The following is a 12444-nucleotide window of genomic DNA, read 5'->3' on the forward strand; positions in this document are numbered from 1 at the left end:
CTGAAGTCAGGCAGAATGTAGATAGAACACAGGGCAAGTTGGCACTTTAGACGTACCTTTTGCAGGGAACTGCCTACTTCATCAGATACTGAGCGGAAGAAGAGGGGGGGTGCGGAGAGCTGCAAAAGTTTTGTAAGAGGGAAGCACAATAGTCTCATAACCTTGACTTTGTCTCTATAAAAAACCCAAGAGGACTGCTGCAGTACATTATAGGTTGAGACAGATGTTGCCAAATTGAAGCAGATCAGCTGTGGTGGGACACGTGCTACAAAATGCACACTTTGCCCCTTGTCCAGCATTGGGCAGGGTCCCAATGCTGAACAAGGGGCAATGTGTTCCCCTCACCAGGCCATTTCTAACCTCCCTCACTGCCCTGTACCTCTTTTAACCCATCTCCCAGGTGAAGCACAGATCACTGTGGGTCTTGGCAAGGTGCTGGGCAGCACAGGAACTGGGGAATTCCAGTGCCTCTTGCCTCCATGTTTGGATTCATGCCAGATCCTGCATTATTTGTGCTTTACACTGAGGCCTGGGGTGGCATGGGGGCCTGGTATGGCGTAGGATCTGGGCCTCTGACTCTGCCTCATGTTTCTGCTCTGGGATCGGCAGTGACCAGTGCCTGTGCTTGAAGCCTGAGTTGTGTGGGACCCAGCTCAGGACCTGGCCTGGAGCCCTAGGGCTTCAGGAATGCCCTGGTTGCCATACCTCCCAGGAGGGCATCTCTTTTTAAGTTAGGAAAGTTTGGCGGCAACTCTGCTTATAGAGATGCAACCCTGGGTACTCCCCAGCATGTCTTCAGTGGGGAGCCCTGGGCTTTCCCCACTTACAGAGACATGCCAGGAAGATCCTGGGAGTGTGAATCCATGAGCAGGGAACCCTGGGCTTTACCTGCTTCCTGAGATGTGTCCCAGGCCCTGAAGTTCCCTGGAGCATATCTCTGTAAGAGGTGAAAATCGGGCAGGTGCTCCAGGAGCTTGAAGGGCCCAATTCTGCCTGAGAATTCCCAGCACACACAGGATTGGGCATCTCAAGCCTCCAGAGCACATGCCTAGGGTGACTGGAGACTACAGGCAGCTCTGGCTGCCTGCACGCTCTTGCCATTGAGTACAAATTGACATCTGCTGCAATAAAGTAATGCGATCCACAGATTTGGGCCATTTTTGGTGTAGCAAGGGGTATGAACACCTGTGCTTTGCCTTTGTACAGCCATAAAAATGTTTATGGTGGCACAAAGTCAAGGAAAGGTGATGTCAATTTCTACTCTGTGCATCATAGAGCTGTTACTTTCTCTGTGCCTACGACAACTCTAAATTTTCTTATTCATGCTTCAACGTATTCTCAACATGTTTGTTGCAGCATATTGGCCTGAGATGCACCTGTTGTTGATTGGAAGAGTTCACGCTGGACAGAAATTTAAGAGATTAAATGCCGTGATTCTGTACCTATATGCCTGGGGGAAATATAAACAGAATCAAAATCAAGGCTGTGTCACATGAGCAATGTTGCCCTGCTTTTTGGCTGCTTTGGGTTTTTACTATGACACTCTGTAGTCAACTCTCAAAGTTTGCAGGTTGTCAGTAAAAAAAACCCAAAACAACAAAAAAACAACTTCTTGGGTTGGCAACCCTGCTTCCCGCAGCTGGGTTCACCCCAGTTTGTGGAAGGCGTAGGGAGAAGGGGATGAGAGCAAGGAAGGGGATAGCTGCAGGCCTCTTGCATAAAGATGTTCTAGTCCTGGAAATTTCCCATAAATTTCCAGTGCTAGAAATGAATGCTTGTTCATACCCTTTATTAGTATTGGAAACAACCAAGCAGAACAAAGATACAAATAAGACTAAACTAACACCTAAGAACGATAGCATCTTTTACGCAGAAACTCTTCTACCTTCTTAGAAGAAATGTAACTTGATCGCACAAACCTCAGTTCTCTCTATTGATGTTTCCTGATAACGATGTTGCAAACATCCTTGCTGGAGTCGTGAAGTATATGCTGATTGGGCTAAAATAAATAGTTTTCTTTGAGGGGCATGTGTGGGTATTGATGTGGGGGTATGCACACACCAGCATGCACATGTGCTGCCCATTTATTTATTTATTATCCTTAAATTTATTATCAGTTCATAGATTCATAGATTGTAGAGTCGGAAGGGACCACAATGGATCATCGTGTCCGACCCCCTGCCCCTGGCAGGAAAGAGGAACAAGGTCAGATGACCCCAGCCAGATGACTGTCTAGCCTCTTCTTGAAGACCTCCAAGCTAGGTGATAGCACCACCTCTCTTGGAAGCCCATTCCAGATCCTGGCCACCCTTACTGTGAAAAATTTCTTCCTAATATCTAACCTAAATCCACTCTCAACTAGTTTATACCTGTTATTCCTAGTCACTCCCTGGGGCGCCCTAGTAAACAGCGCATCCCTTATTCCCTGTTGACCTCCCCTAATAAATTTATAGGCGGCCACAAGATCTCCCCTCAGCCATCTCTTGTGAAGGCTGAAGAGATTCAGCTCTCTCAACCTCCCCCCGTAGGGTCTTTCCCGAAGGCCACTAAGTTCCTGTTCTGCTGCATCATCCTGGCAATCCTACTGAATTTTTGTAAGACATGCATTTTGTTCTATTTGTCTTCTGCTTTTAGTACCTTATCTGTAACATGGAGAATATTATTTAGCTATAAAGTAGTATAAAATATCTACTGTAAAGTACTGTTTTATCTGAATTGAGCCCTGTTATTAAGTCAAGAAAAGTTCCAGTCGCATTAAGTAGGTGTGTACTACTTCAGGCCTTAAGATTCTTTAGCACAAACTTGGGGCTGAATTTTGCATCTTTGGTAGTTGATGGGAAAATTCAAATTAGGCAGTAAGACCTCTGGTACCAAAGCGAACACATGTAGCTCTCTGAAACCCAAAGGAACTGCAGAGACTGAAGATCATCTTGTTTTAATATGTCACTCGCAGAAATTAGTTACTAAGTTTATTGCTTATTGTTTGATCTATATGCTGTGGTATTACATTGGAGCTTTGTGCACCACACAGCTAAGCAGACAGTTAATAAGGTGACCTTGATGAGATGATCAAAGCTGTTCATGTGCCTGGTTTATATATATATATATATATATATATATATATATATATATATATATATAGTCGTCTTTAATCTAGTGTTTTCCGTTCCTTTCTGAATAAAATAATATATATTCAGGCTTTCATGCTAAAGCTGTCTTGGCAGTTCTCAATATCATCTTTGCCAAGTCAACAATGGGGGTCTTAAGTCTTCCTGAACCATCAAACCATACAAGGTTTATTCATCAGGAACAGTTGCAGTTTTTGCTGGAGAAGTGAAATAGACATTTCTTATTATTTCAAAAACAATTTCATGACATAGAAGTCTTTTCAGTTGTCAGGGGCAAGTTGTATATACTCCCCGCTTTATATAAGAATAAAAGTAGAGAGTGGAGGGAAAAGACTGAATTTAAAAAAATAATTTGGCAAATAATCTCCCATCCCCGTCTACCTAGGTTCACCTTTTCTAGCCAATGAAGATGGTGTACTTGGAGGAGTGATAGTTCTTCGATCTTGCAGATGTTCAGCAGAGCCTGACTCTTCACAAGAAAAGCAAACTCTACTAGGTAAGCATTTTTTGTGTGTTTTTGTGCTTAGTCTGGTACAAGTAGGGACCTTCCAAATTCACGGTCTCACGGATTTCACAGATTCTGTGAAATCTGGCATGGCCTGTGAAATCTGGGCGATGTCTGGAAAATCTATGAGGGAAAAAAACCTTGCAGAAAAGAAAATGATGGCTCCTTAGAGGGAGACAGCAGTCTTGGGTACTCTGGCAGGGTGGGGAAGGGGGCATGTGTGGGGGATGCCCAGTTGAAGGGCTGCAGACAAGATGGCTGCTACTCTTGCCATTGATTGGTTGCGAGGGCTGCCTGCTGTAGCCCTGCCCCTCTCTACTGGTTGGTGTTTGATGGGCAGTCCTTGCAGCCGATCAGCAGTGGGGCTCAGGGCCACATGACAGGCAGCCACTGCAGACAATTAGTGGCAAGGGGCCACTGGGGCCCCTTGGCCAATCAGAGGCACAGGTGCTGTGCTCCACCTGCGAAATGGCTGTTCCAGGTCCATGTTTTGCCCATGAAATTGGAGGAGTAGCCCCTGCAAACTAGGTAGGATCCTAAATGCAAGGTATGTACCTCCCAGCAAGGCAGAAATAAAAATGTCATACATGCTTTACTGCACACTGAAAGCTTAAGTTTATTGGGGTGAAAATACAAGAATATAACTTACTGTTGTTGAAATATTTGTCCCGCTCTCAAACTTCCTACTCCAGTGGGGAAAGTTTTTGTTTGTTTTATCTGTCTTTTATCTTTAGAGAAGGTAAGGTCTGTCTTGTAATTTTTAAAGTTACTATTGTAAACTTGAAAATGAGAATTTTACTGGTCTGTATTGTCCTTTTTAATGTCAGAATATTGATTTTGTTCTTCATTCACACTGTGAAGGTTTAGGGCAAGGTTTTAAAATTGTTGTAGTAGTCCTAGCCAGATTCCTTCTGCTGTCCCCATGAAAATCCATGAAGATAAGTTAGATTATCCATTTGCATATACATAGCAGAGCTTGATACCCCCACATACCTGTATGCTTCTAAAATGTCTGATCATTCCCCTCTGCAGAGTAGATTCTAGTCCCTTTGAATCTCCAGACAGATGGTATAGCCAAAATTAATTCTTTTTCCTGTTTTTGCTGCTGTTTTCCTCCATCAAAATGTCTTTTGGCTTATGGGAGTTTGCACTGGGCTGGGGCACAGAGGACCATGTGTGTCTCTCTTCTTTGCTTCTCCATTAAATAATTTGTGTCCTTTACAGCCCTTAAGCCTCCCATTCCTAACCTAGAAGGAAGAAAAGCATCAATCCCATCGCTTTACAGCAGAACTAATTGCAGTTGCATATAATCTTATCCGCCACTGCTGTTGCAGCCACTTTGTGCTGCCTGAGCGTTAGAAAAGTGCTGCATTCTGGCTATAGCTGCTCAGTTAAGGATTCTAGCGTCAGACGGGAACATAAGTTAGTCCTTACTCCTGTTTTGACTGTCCTCCACCTGCCCACTAGTTCAGAGATTCTGAAAGTACAAGGAGGGACATTAGATCTGTACTATTCCACAGTTACTGGCTGGTTCCTTTTAGGATCATAAGCATCACAAGCAGGAACTTCTTGACACTGGTCTAGCCAGTCACATTACCTTTGTATTTTAGAAAGAACCATATATAAATGTGAAAAGGGCTACTCTTTCATATGTAACCTGCTGTTTTCTTATTGTCTTCTCTCTTGGTTGGCCCCCACACAATTACATACTGTTGCTGCCATCTTAACAGCCTTCAATCTCAACTGATAGAGGTTTTCATAGATTTTTGGCATCATCTGGTTTGAACTTCTGTGTATTACTGAGAAATTTCTGAATCAAGCACGTAGTTAAGGCTGGTTAATTTGCCTATGCGATAATTTGCCTCTATTCTTACTCCCTTTTAGTGGCCCCTTCCCAATTACAGACTCCTTATAACTGGTAACTGTTGGATGGTTTGCCATTATTTGCATTCCTCCTGGAGTGGTAAATTAACCCAAGTTTACTGAACCTTGCGGTTGAACTAGAGCAGATCTGTCAAAGAGATCCAATTTTGATTTAAAGCAATCAAATGATGGAACATCTATAACAACCCTAGGCAAGGTCCAGTGGTTGAACTCACCTTACTGGAAGAAACAAATTGGGTCCTGTTTTTAGTCTAAACTGTTCTAGATTCAGCTTCCAGCTATCGGTTATCATTGTGCTTTATAGGGCTACGATAAAGAGTTATCTATTATAAGATGTCTTGGTTTTGTAGCTATTCAGTCTCCTATTGAATAAACCAAATAGGATCATGTTACAGCCTAATATAAGAAAGGGCTTAGTCTGTCTGTCTGTCCGTAATGCTTTTGGCCAACTGTGCATGCGCTGCTGAGAGGATGGGCGGCGATTGGCTGTGCAGGTCCAGGCTGCGCAGACCCAAGTTTAAGCTTCTGCCAGGGAAGTTTGTGGCAGCAGTGAACATGCCCTGGCCACCCAAGCAGCGGGGCTTCCTCAGGCTTCCCTGCCTGAGGGTGAAGTGTGGAGGGGGTCACAGTGCCCGTGCTCCCCTGCCACCCATCCCCAACATCCCCCTCCCCCCCCCAAACAGCTGGCAGGGAAGGGGAGGCAGAGGGCAGGGAGGGATTGTAGAGAGGGGGGAGGCAAAAGGGGGTGGGTCATGATGACATCGGTTGTCAGGGCTGGGTGGCTGGAAGGAAGCAGGAGCAGGCCCCTGACAACAGCCATCAGGGGTGGGAAGGCAGTGGGGAAGGAGGGAAGCTGTGCAGGCCTGGGCAGGTGTGGGGTGGGGGGAGGCGAAGCGGGGAGTCATGGTGGTGGCTGTTGTAGGGGACAGGCAGGAGGGAAGCAGGGAGGGGAGGGAAGGGCAGGGTCACGGAGGTGGTGCCCCTGTACTGCCTGGCTCCAAAAAGAGCCAGGAGGGAGGGGAGCAGGGAGGTGGGGGGAAGCCCTGCTGTGAGGTGGAGGTGGGTGGGGGGAGGCTAGAGGAGGAGGTGGTGGCAGCAGTGTCTTTACATGGCCAGCCCTGAAGGGTGGGGGGGTGGGAGGGGTGGGCGGGCATGTAAACACTACCTGAAATCCATAATTCTTGATGGGCACTTAGCTAGCGTGTGTGTGTGTGTGTGTGTGTGTTTGTGTAATCTCATGTTTTTCATACCTAAAATCATTTTCGTAGCTTTTTCTGTATAACTTTTCCAGTACTTTTATTCTTGGAGTTAGAGTTGGGCACTGTATTTCAGGGCCCCTCCTGATGTTCACATAAAGGTGTGATAGGATCTGATGTACAATCCATATAATTGTCTCATGCCATGCCACGCACGTATACTCTGCCATCTCTGGCTCCCCCCGCACACTGGTAAGAAAAAAGCTCCTGCAAGTCCCATGGCTGATAGGACTCTCAGCCATGGCAGCTCCCCATTGCTGGAACTGAGTCTTACAGCTGTGTACTCTCCATCCTGGTGGCACCCCATGGCTACCAGGACCAAGAGTCCTGCAGCTGCAGGACTCTGTCTCGCTGGCATCCCACAGGACAAAGAGTCTGCAACTGTGACACTTGCGGTCCCAGCTGCCAGGGGCTGCCTCCAGGATCGAGAGTCTCCTCAGCTGCAGAACTCCCAGCCTCAGCTTTGCATGGTGCACCCCTATGGCCGGAAGCCTGGTCAGCTGACTGGGCTCCCATCTCCAGGGGCAGACCCTGCTACACAGGCAAATTAAAGCTGGATAGCAACCAGCTATAAAATTAGTATGCATTTTAGAGGTCTAACTTTATAACTGGTTGGACTTTTTTATGGTTTGATAGGTACTTTGTAGGTGTAGCTGGTCTCATTTAATTGTGTGGTTAACCAATTAGTTGTGTAGTATTTGTGACATGTAGAGGGGGCTTCAGTAATGGACTTACCAATGCCACATACATCTCCTTACTCCTACATATATTCTCTCATTTTTTATATTTGAGTGTTATTTTAGGCTTTTAACTGCAACAGGTTCCCGGTTATCTAGTATGGTTCCTAAAGGCCTCCTCGGTTTTACTGTCTGGCAGAAAATGGTTCCCTATCTTAAAAGTATGTCCCACATTCTTTGTTACTTATATTTGTCCATGTTAAAATTCGTGTTCAAAGGAGCCCATCTTACCACATGACTTAGGGCTGTCTCTATGGCAGACCTTGTTCATCCTTTTTTTTTTTTATTTACTACTTTGGTTTCTTACTATTGTAAATGTATCTGGTTCTGCTTATCTAAATATATTAACAGTTACTATTTGACATCATCCCTAATTACTGGTGCAGTAATGTTTTATTTTCTGTTTAACATATAAATATATCATTTTAATGGAGAAAAAAAAAGTTTGTCAATACTTCTGCCTTTTCTGATGGACAGTTTTACCATTGTGGCTTAGTATTTGACCAGTACCCATTAGATTTTTGTTTGTACTGGTACATTAAAGAATTATTTCTTGCCTTTAATCTGGAAGGTCATAGATTTACTCGTGTTTAATTTATAATTTTAGTCTCACTTTATTGTTTGCATTTCCAAACTGCTGATTTGTAGTCACTGCTAGCAGCATCCTTTTTTTTATCCATCTCTCTAGATTGATAGAGAGAGAGAGTATAACATGCTCTTGCCTTCACCTTGCCTTTTAATGAAAAAACCCTTTCAAGTAAGGAAGCTTCCATTGATGACTGTAAACCTGTGTGTTTTGTGGCATGTAATAAAAAAATACTTACCCATAATTAATGACCCTTTACTTTTTTAAGTTACTTCTTTCTACTCAGTTTTGTTCAGAATTACTTGAAATTTGAAAAACTGATGCATCCTAGAGAACCAAGTTTTTATATTTTTGGTCAAAACTATATTCTGTTCACACAAAGGAAGTGCAAGTAGATAGTGATCAGTTGCATTTGACCATCTAAGTTTAGTTTTTTGCTGAAACATCTAGTGTTCAAACTTTCTGATAAGAACATATGGCTGGAAGCAACTTCCTGAGTCACTGAGGCTATTTCCTGCTATTACAGGCAATCTCATCTTTTACCTTTCAAAGGTGACTAGTTCAATTTGAAATGCATTTAGTTTTTTTGTTCTCACTGCTCCCAGAACCTTACTGCATTGATGATTATAAGCCAAGCCTCTAATTTCCAGCCTAAACTTATTCATTGACGGTTTTATGCATTTGTTCTTATGCCAGCATTGTCTTTCAGTTTAAATAACTTCTCTGTCCCTGGTGTTTGCTGCTCTTGCAGTATTTATATGCAGTAATTATTTTCCTCAGCCATCATTTTACTAGACTAAGCAAGTCAAACTATTCTAGTTTCCTCTTGTATGCCAGGCTCTCCATTCCTCTTGTCACTCCCCTTCTATATACCTGTTTCAGTGTGAATTCCTCTCTTGAATATACGTGACCAGAATTGTATGCAAGTATTCCAGATGTGATGTTATCAGTGTCTTATACAGCAGCATAAATACTGCCCTACCATGGTGTAACAAGCAGAGTTGGTGTCTGTGGTAAACCCTATGGGAGAAGAGGCACAGTTTTGAGAGTGGGGGCAGCAATATGCAGTCTCCAAGAGCAGAGGGTGTATGCAGGTTCCAGGGGGTCATGGCGGGGCAGTAGTTTTACCCATTCCAGGAGCTCTGCCATGTACTTGTGTCATCCCTGGCTTTTGTTGTTGAGTCAGTAGTGGCTGGGGGCTGTTCTGGTGTTCCTGGCATGGGTATGCTGCTAGGGTGAACTTGGCGGGGAGCAATTCCGACACCCCTCAGCTTGGTGCTTGGACAGGGTTTTGCCATCACCCACCTCTACTTTATGATACTGCTGCCCTACGTCTACTTGGGGGTACCTTGACTAATCTGAAAATTGTATTTTCTGTTTTCATGGTTGCATAAGAGTTATCACATTATGCATTTTGTCTTATTTTATTTTCTCTTTGTCTGAAATTTTTCTTCATTCAAAATACTTTCTACAGCTTTCTACGTGATCATACATACAAGTCAGACTACTGTTGGTAGCTGTCTGGATCACTTTTGTCATGCACTTCTTTTCCTCTTTATTTTTATGGCTAAAGAATTTGTTGATGTTTATCATAATATATTTTGCAGGGTGTGACTGCATAATTTTTGTTAGTTCTTGCTTTCTCCCTGTACTTCTTGATCTCTAGGATGTACTTTTTTAGTTGACCTGTCCTTTTTATTTTTTTCCATTCCTTCTAGGGTGTCTGCTCATATTCCTACGGTCCTAAAGAAGTGGCTGTATAGTTAGGCCTTAAGTTTTATTGACACTTGCTTGAGAAACAAGTTCCAGATAGCTTTTGTACCTTTCACTTAAAGAAATTCCAGGCCCTGGGAGTCTCAGTTATTACAGTTGCATTTAATAAAGTTTGCATTTTGTTTGTTTAAAAGAGCTATGATATTATACATACCAGCATCCATTAAAAGAATGGGATGGTGCAAAGCCAAGGTATGCCAAAGCCACATACTCCAAACATAGGATAGTCTAGAATTAAAGTTGCCCTTACAACTTAAATCTGCCCTCCTATTTGTGTTATAATAACCTTTTAAAGTAATTGCATGTGATTTCTTCTACGGATCTGATTCTCAGATCAGTTAATTCACATTTGGCAGCAATTTTGCCTAATATAACTAAGGAAATTAGTGCTTGTCCAGTCACTTATCAAGTTCATATGGGGTTTTATGTATTTGAACTGCTTACATCTCGTTATATATCCTCCAATATATTGTGATATTAATGTGATTCTGGCAGTTTAAGATTTTTATTTTTAAAATTTCCTAATAGTTCTGAGCTCAAGTTTATAATGTGACCCTGATTGATGGTGGAAGTGACTTCAGCTCATTCATTATGTTAGCCTTAGTTTCTAGTGGCTTGTCCACTTTATATCAAATTTTACAATAAGGCTCTACTTTAAAATTCCTTTTGTTAAGAAAAGGAAAAAGAATAGATTTAATTTAGGTCACCCATTCTGTCAGTTTTTTTCCTGCAACACCACCCTGGTGAAGCTCTTCTTCATCAGTGTTCAAAGTTAAACCTTCCATAGTCTACCTGGGGTGGCCTTTTTGAATCTCCAAGACCAAGGGTTCTGCCTAGACCAGGGCTGTCTAACTGGTGGCCTGTGGGTTCTTGGCACAGCTGCCACTGTCTGTATGCTTCGCCCTCATCCTCTTTGCTCCTGCCAGGGCAGCTGGGTTCTTTGGGATATCCCACACACCTCTAGCTTCTCCTACTTCCTGTCCTTGTTCTTGGGGTAGGGTCCTACAGGGGGAGGGGGCTGGGTTGCCCAAGTTGCGTGTGTGGCAGAAAGGCAAGAGCAGGCTGCCTGCACTTCAGATCGGCACGTGGTCAGGAATGAAAGGGCTTACTGCGTGTGCAGCTTGGAGGAGCCGGGCATCCAATTCCGCAGGGAGGACAGGCTGCCTATGCAACTGGGAAAGGAGGACAGGGCCAGGCTGTACGTGTGGCTGGGGAAGGGGTTTGCCAGGCTCTCCACACAGTAGGGAATAGCTTGGTGGGGTGCTGCCCATGCAGTGAGTGGCCCTTGGTCTGTGGACCACACCTCATGTGGCCCCTGGGTCGTGGCCTGTGTGCCATGTGGCCCCCAGTTAGCCAGAAGTTGGTTAGCCCCAACCTAAACAATAATTATCACTTCTGTAAAGATATCTATTTTTGTAATTGTGCTTCCCTCAAGATATTCTAGAGGGCTTCTCAAACACTTCCCTTTAGCAGTGAGATGAGGATTTTGTGTTGTGATTTATTTTTTTTCATTATATTTATTGATCTTTCTCTCCCAGAGCCACTAATTAAATGTGTTTTGTGACTAGCTTATTTCCTTTAGGAAGCTTTTGTTTCCTTCTCAAACAAGAACTGATTAATGATTTCCAACGATGGTGTTTATTCTTGGATAGCTCTTTATAGTCACCACTATTGGTGTCACTACCAGGTTTTTAAAAACCAAAATGTTCTTGTTTATTTTGATCAAGGGAGCTAAACACCTAAGAGAGGGAATCCTGCCAGAGCTCTATCTTTGAAGAAGCTGAATTATAAGTAGTAGTTTTTGCTGTTCCTCTTAATGTGGGTTGCTAATCCTTAAGAATTAAGAGCTGTTTGTACAGGGGCATTAGCTCTACCACCTCTCAGTTGCTGTGCATCAGCAGTGTACACATAGGGAGGTACTTCGGAGTAGCATGTGTATTTGCAAATTCACATCCTGCCTCTTCACAGTAACTTCCTTACCTATGCAAGCCCTTAAGAATATAATTGCTTGTATTCTGGACAGAGTGCCTGCCATTTAAAATTCCCATGGCTGACATGGGCAGCCATTAGTATTGTGCATATATGTTACTAGCCATTTTGCCATCATGCAGATCTCTGACTTTTTCATGTTGGCTCCAACCTTCGTGTCCAGTTTCACTCTAATACCAGCAGTTGTTTTACCATCTGCTTTTAGCAGGCAAGTGACTGTTTATCCAACAAACCCTCTATACATGGTAGGGACTTTAAAAACTATTGACAATTGCAACTTGTATTCTTAATTCTTAAATTTATGGTCCAAAGGCAAGCTGTTAGCACAGAGAAACATTTTAATGGTTTTTTTTAATGGTAAGTAACAATAATGGTAAATTGATTTGTTGTAAATCAGCTGTTGACAAATATTCTTGTGAAAACATTTCAGCTGAAAGAAAGTCTGTTGTAAATCATAGAGATTTTGTATTCTCTATCCTAACTTGCATTAGCAGTTACTTTTTTCTACTTTTTTTCTTATTTAACCTGTTTAACATAATTGCTCATATCCAGATTTTGTCTACAGAATAACATTCAAATTTCTATA

General features: G+C 43.1%; 1 protein-coding gene across 3 annotated transcripts in view; it reads left to right on the forward strand.

Moving 5' to 3' along the window:
• Positions 1 to 12444, forward strand: part of TASP1 (taspase 1) — a 161668-nt gene that overhangs the window by 121667 nt on the left and 27557 nt on the right. For all 3 annotated transcript variants that reach the window (XM_006260835.3, XM_019500826.1, XM_019500828.2), the window contains one exon: positions 3514 to 3624. In XM_006260835.3, the coding sequence (XP_006260897.1) occupies positions 3514 to 3624 (111 nt within the window). The remainder of the gene's footprint in view (positions 1 to 3513; positions 3625 to 12444) is intronic.

This window comes from Alligator mississippiensis, chromosome 1 (assembly GCF_030867095.1).
Source record: "Alligator mississippiensis isolate rAllMis1 chromosome 1, rAllMis1, whole genome shotgun sequence".
In the NCBI taxonomy this organism is placed as follows: Eukaryota; Metazoa; Chordata; order Crocodylia; family Alligatoridae; genus Alligator; species Alligator mississippiensis.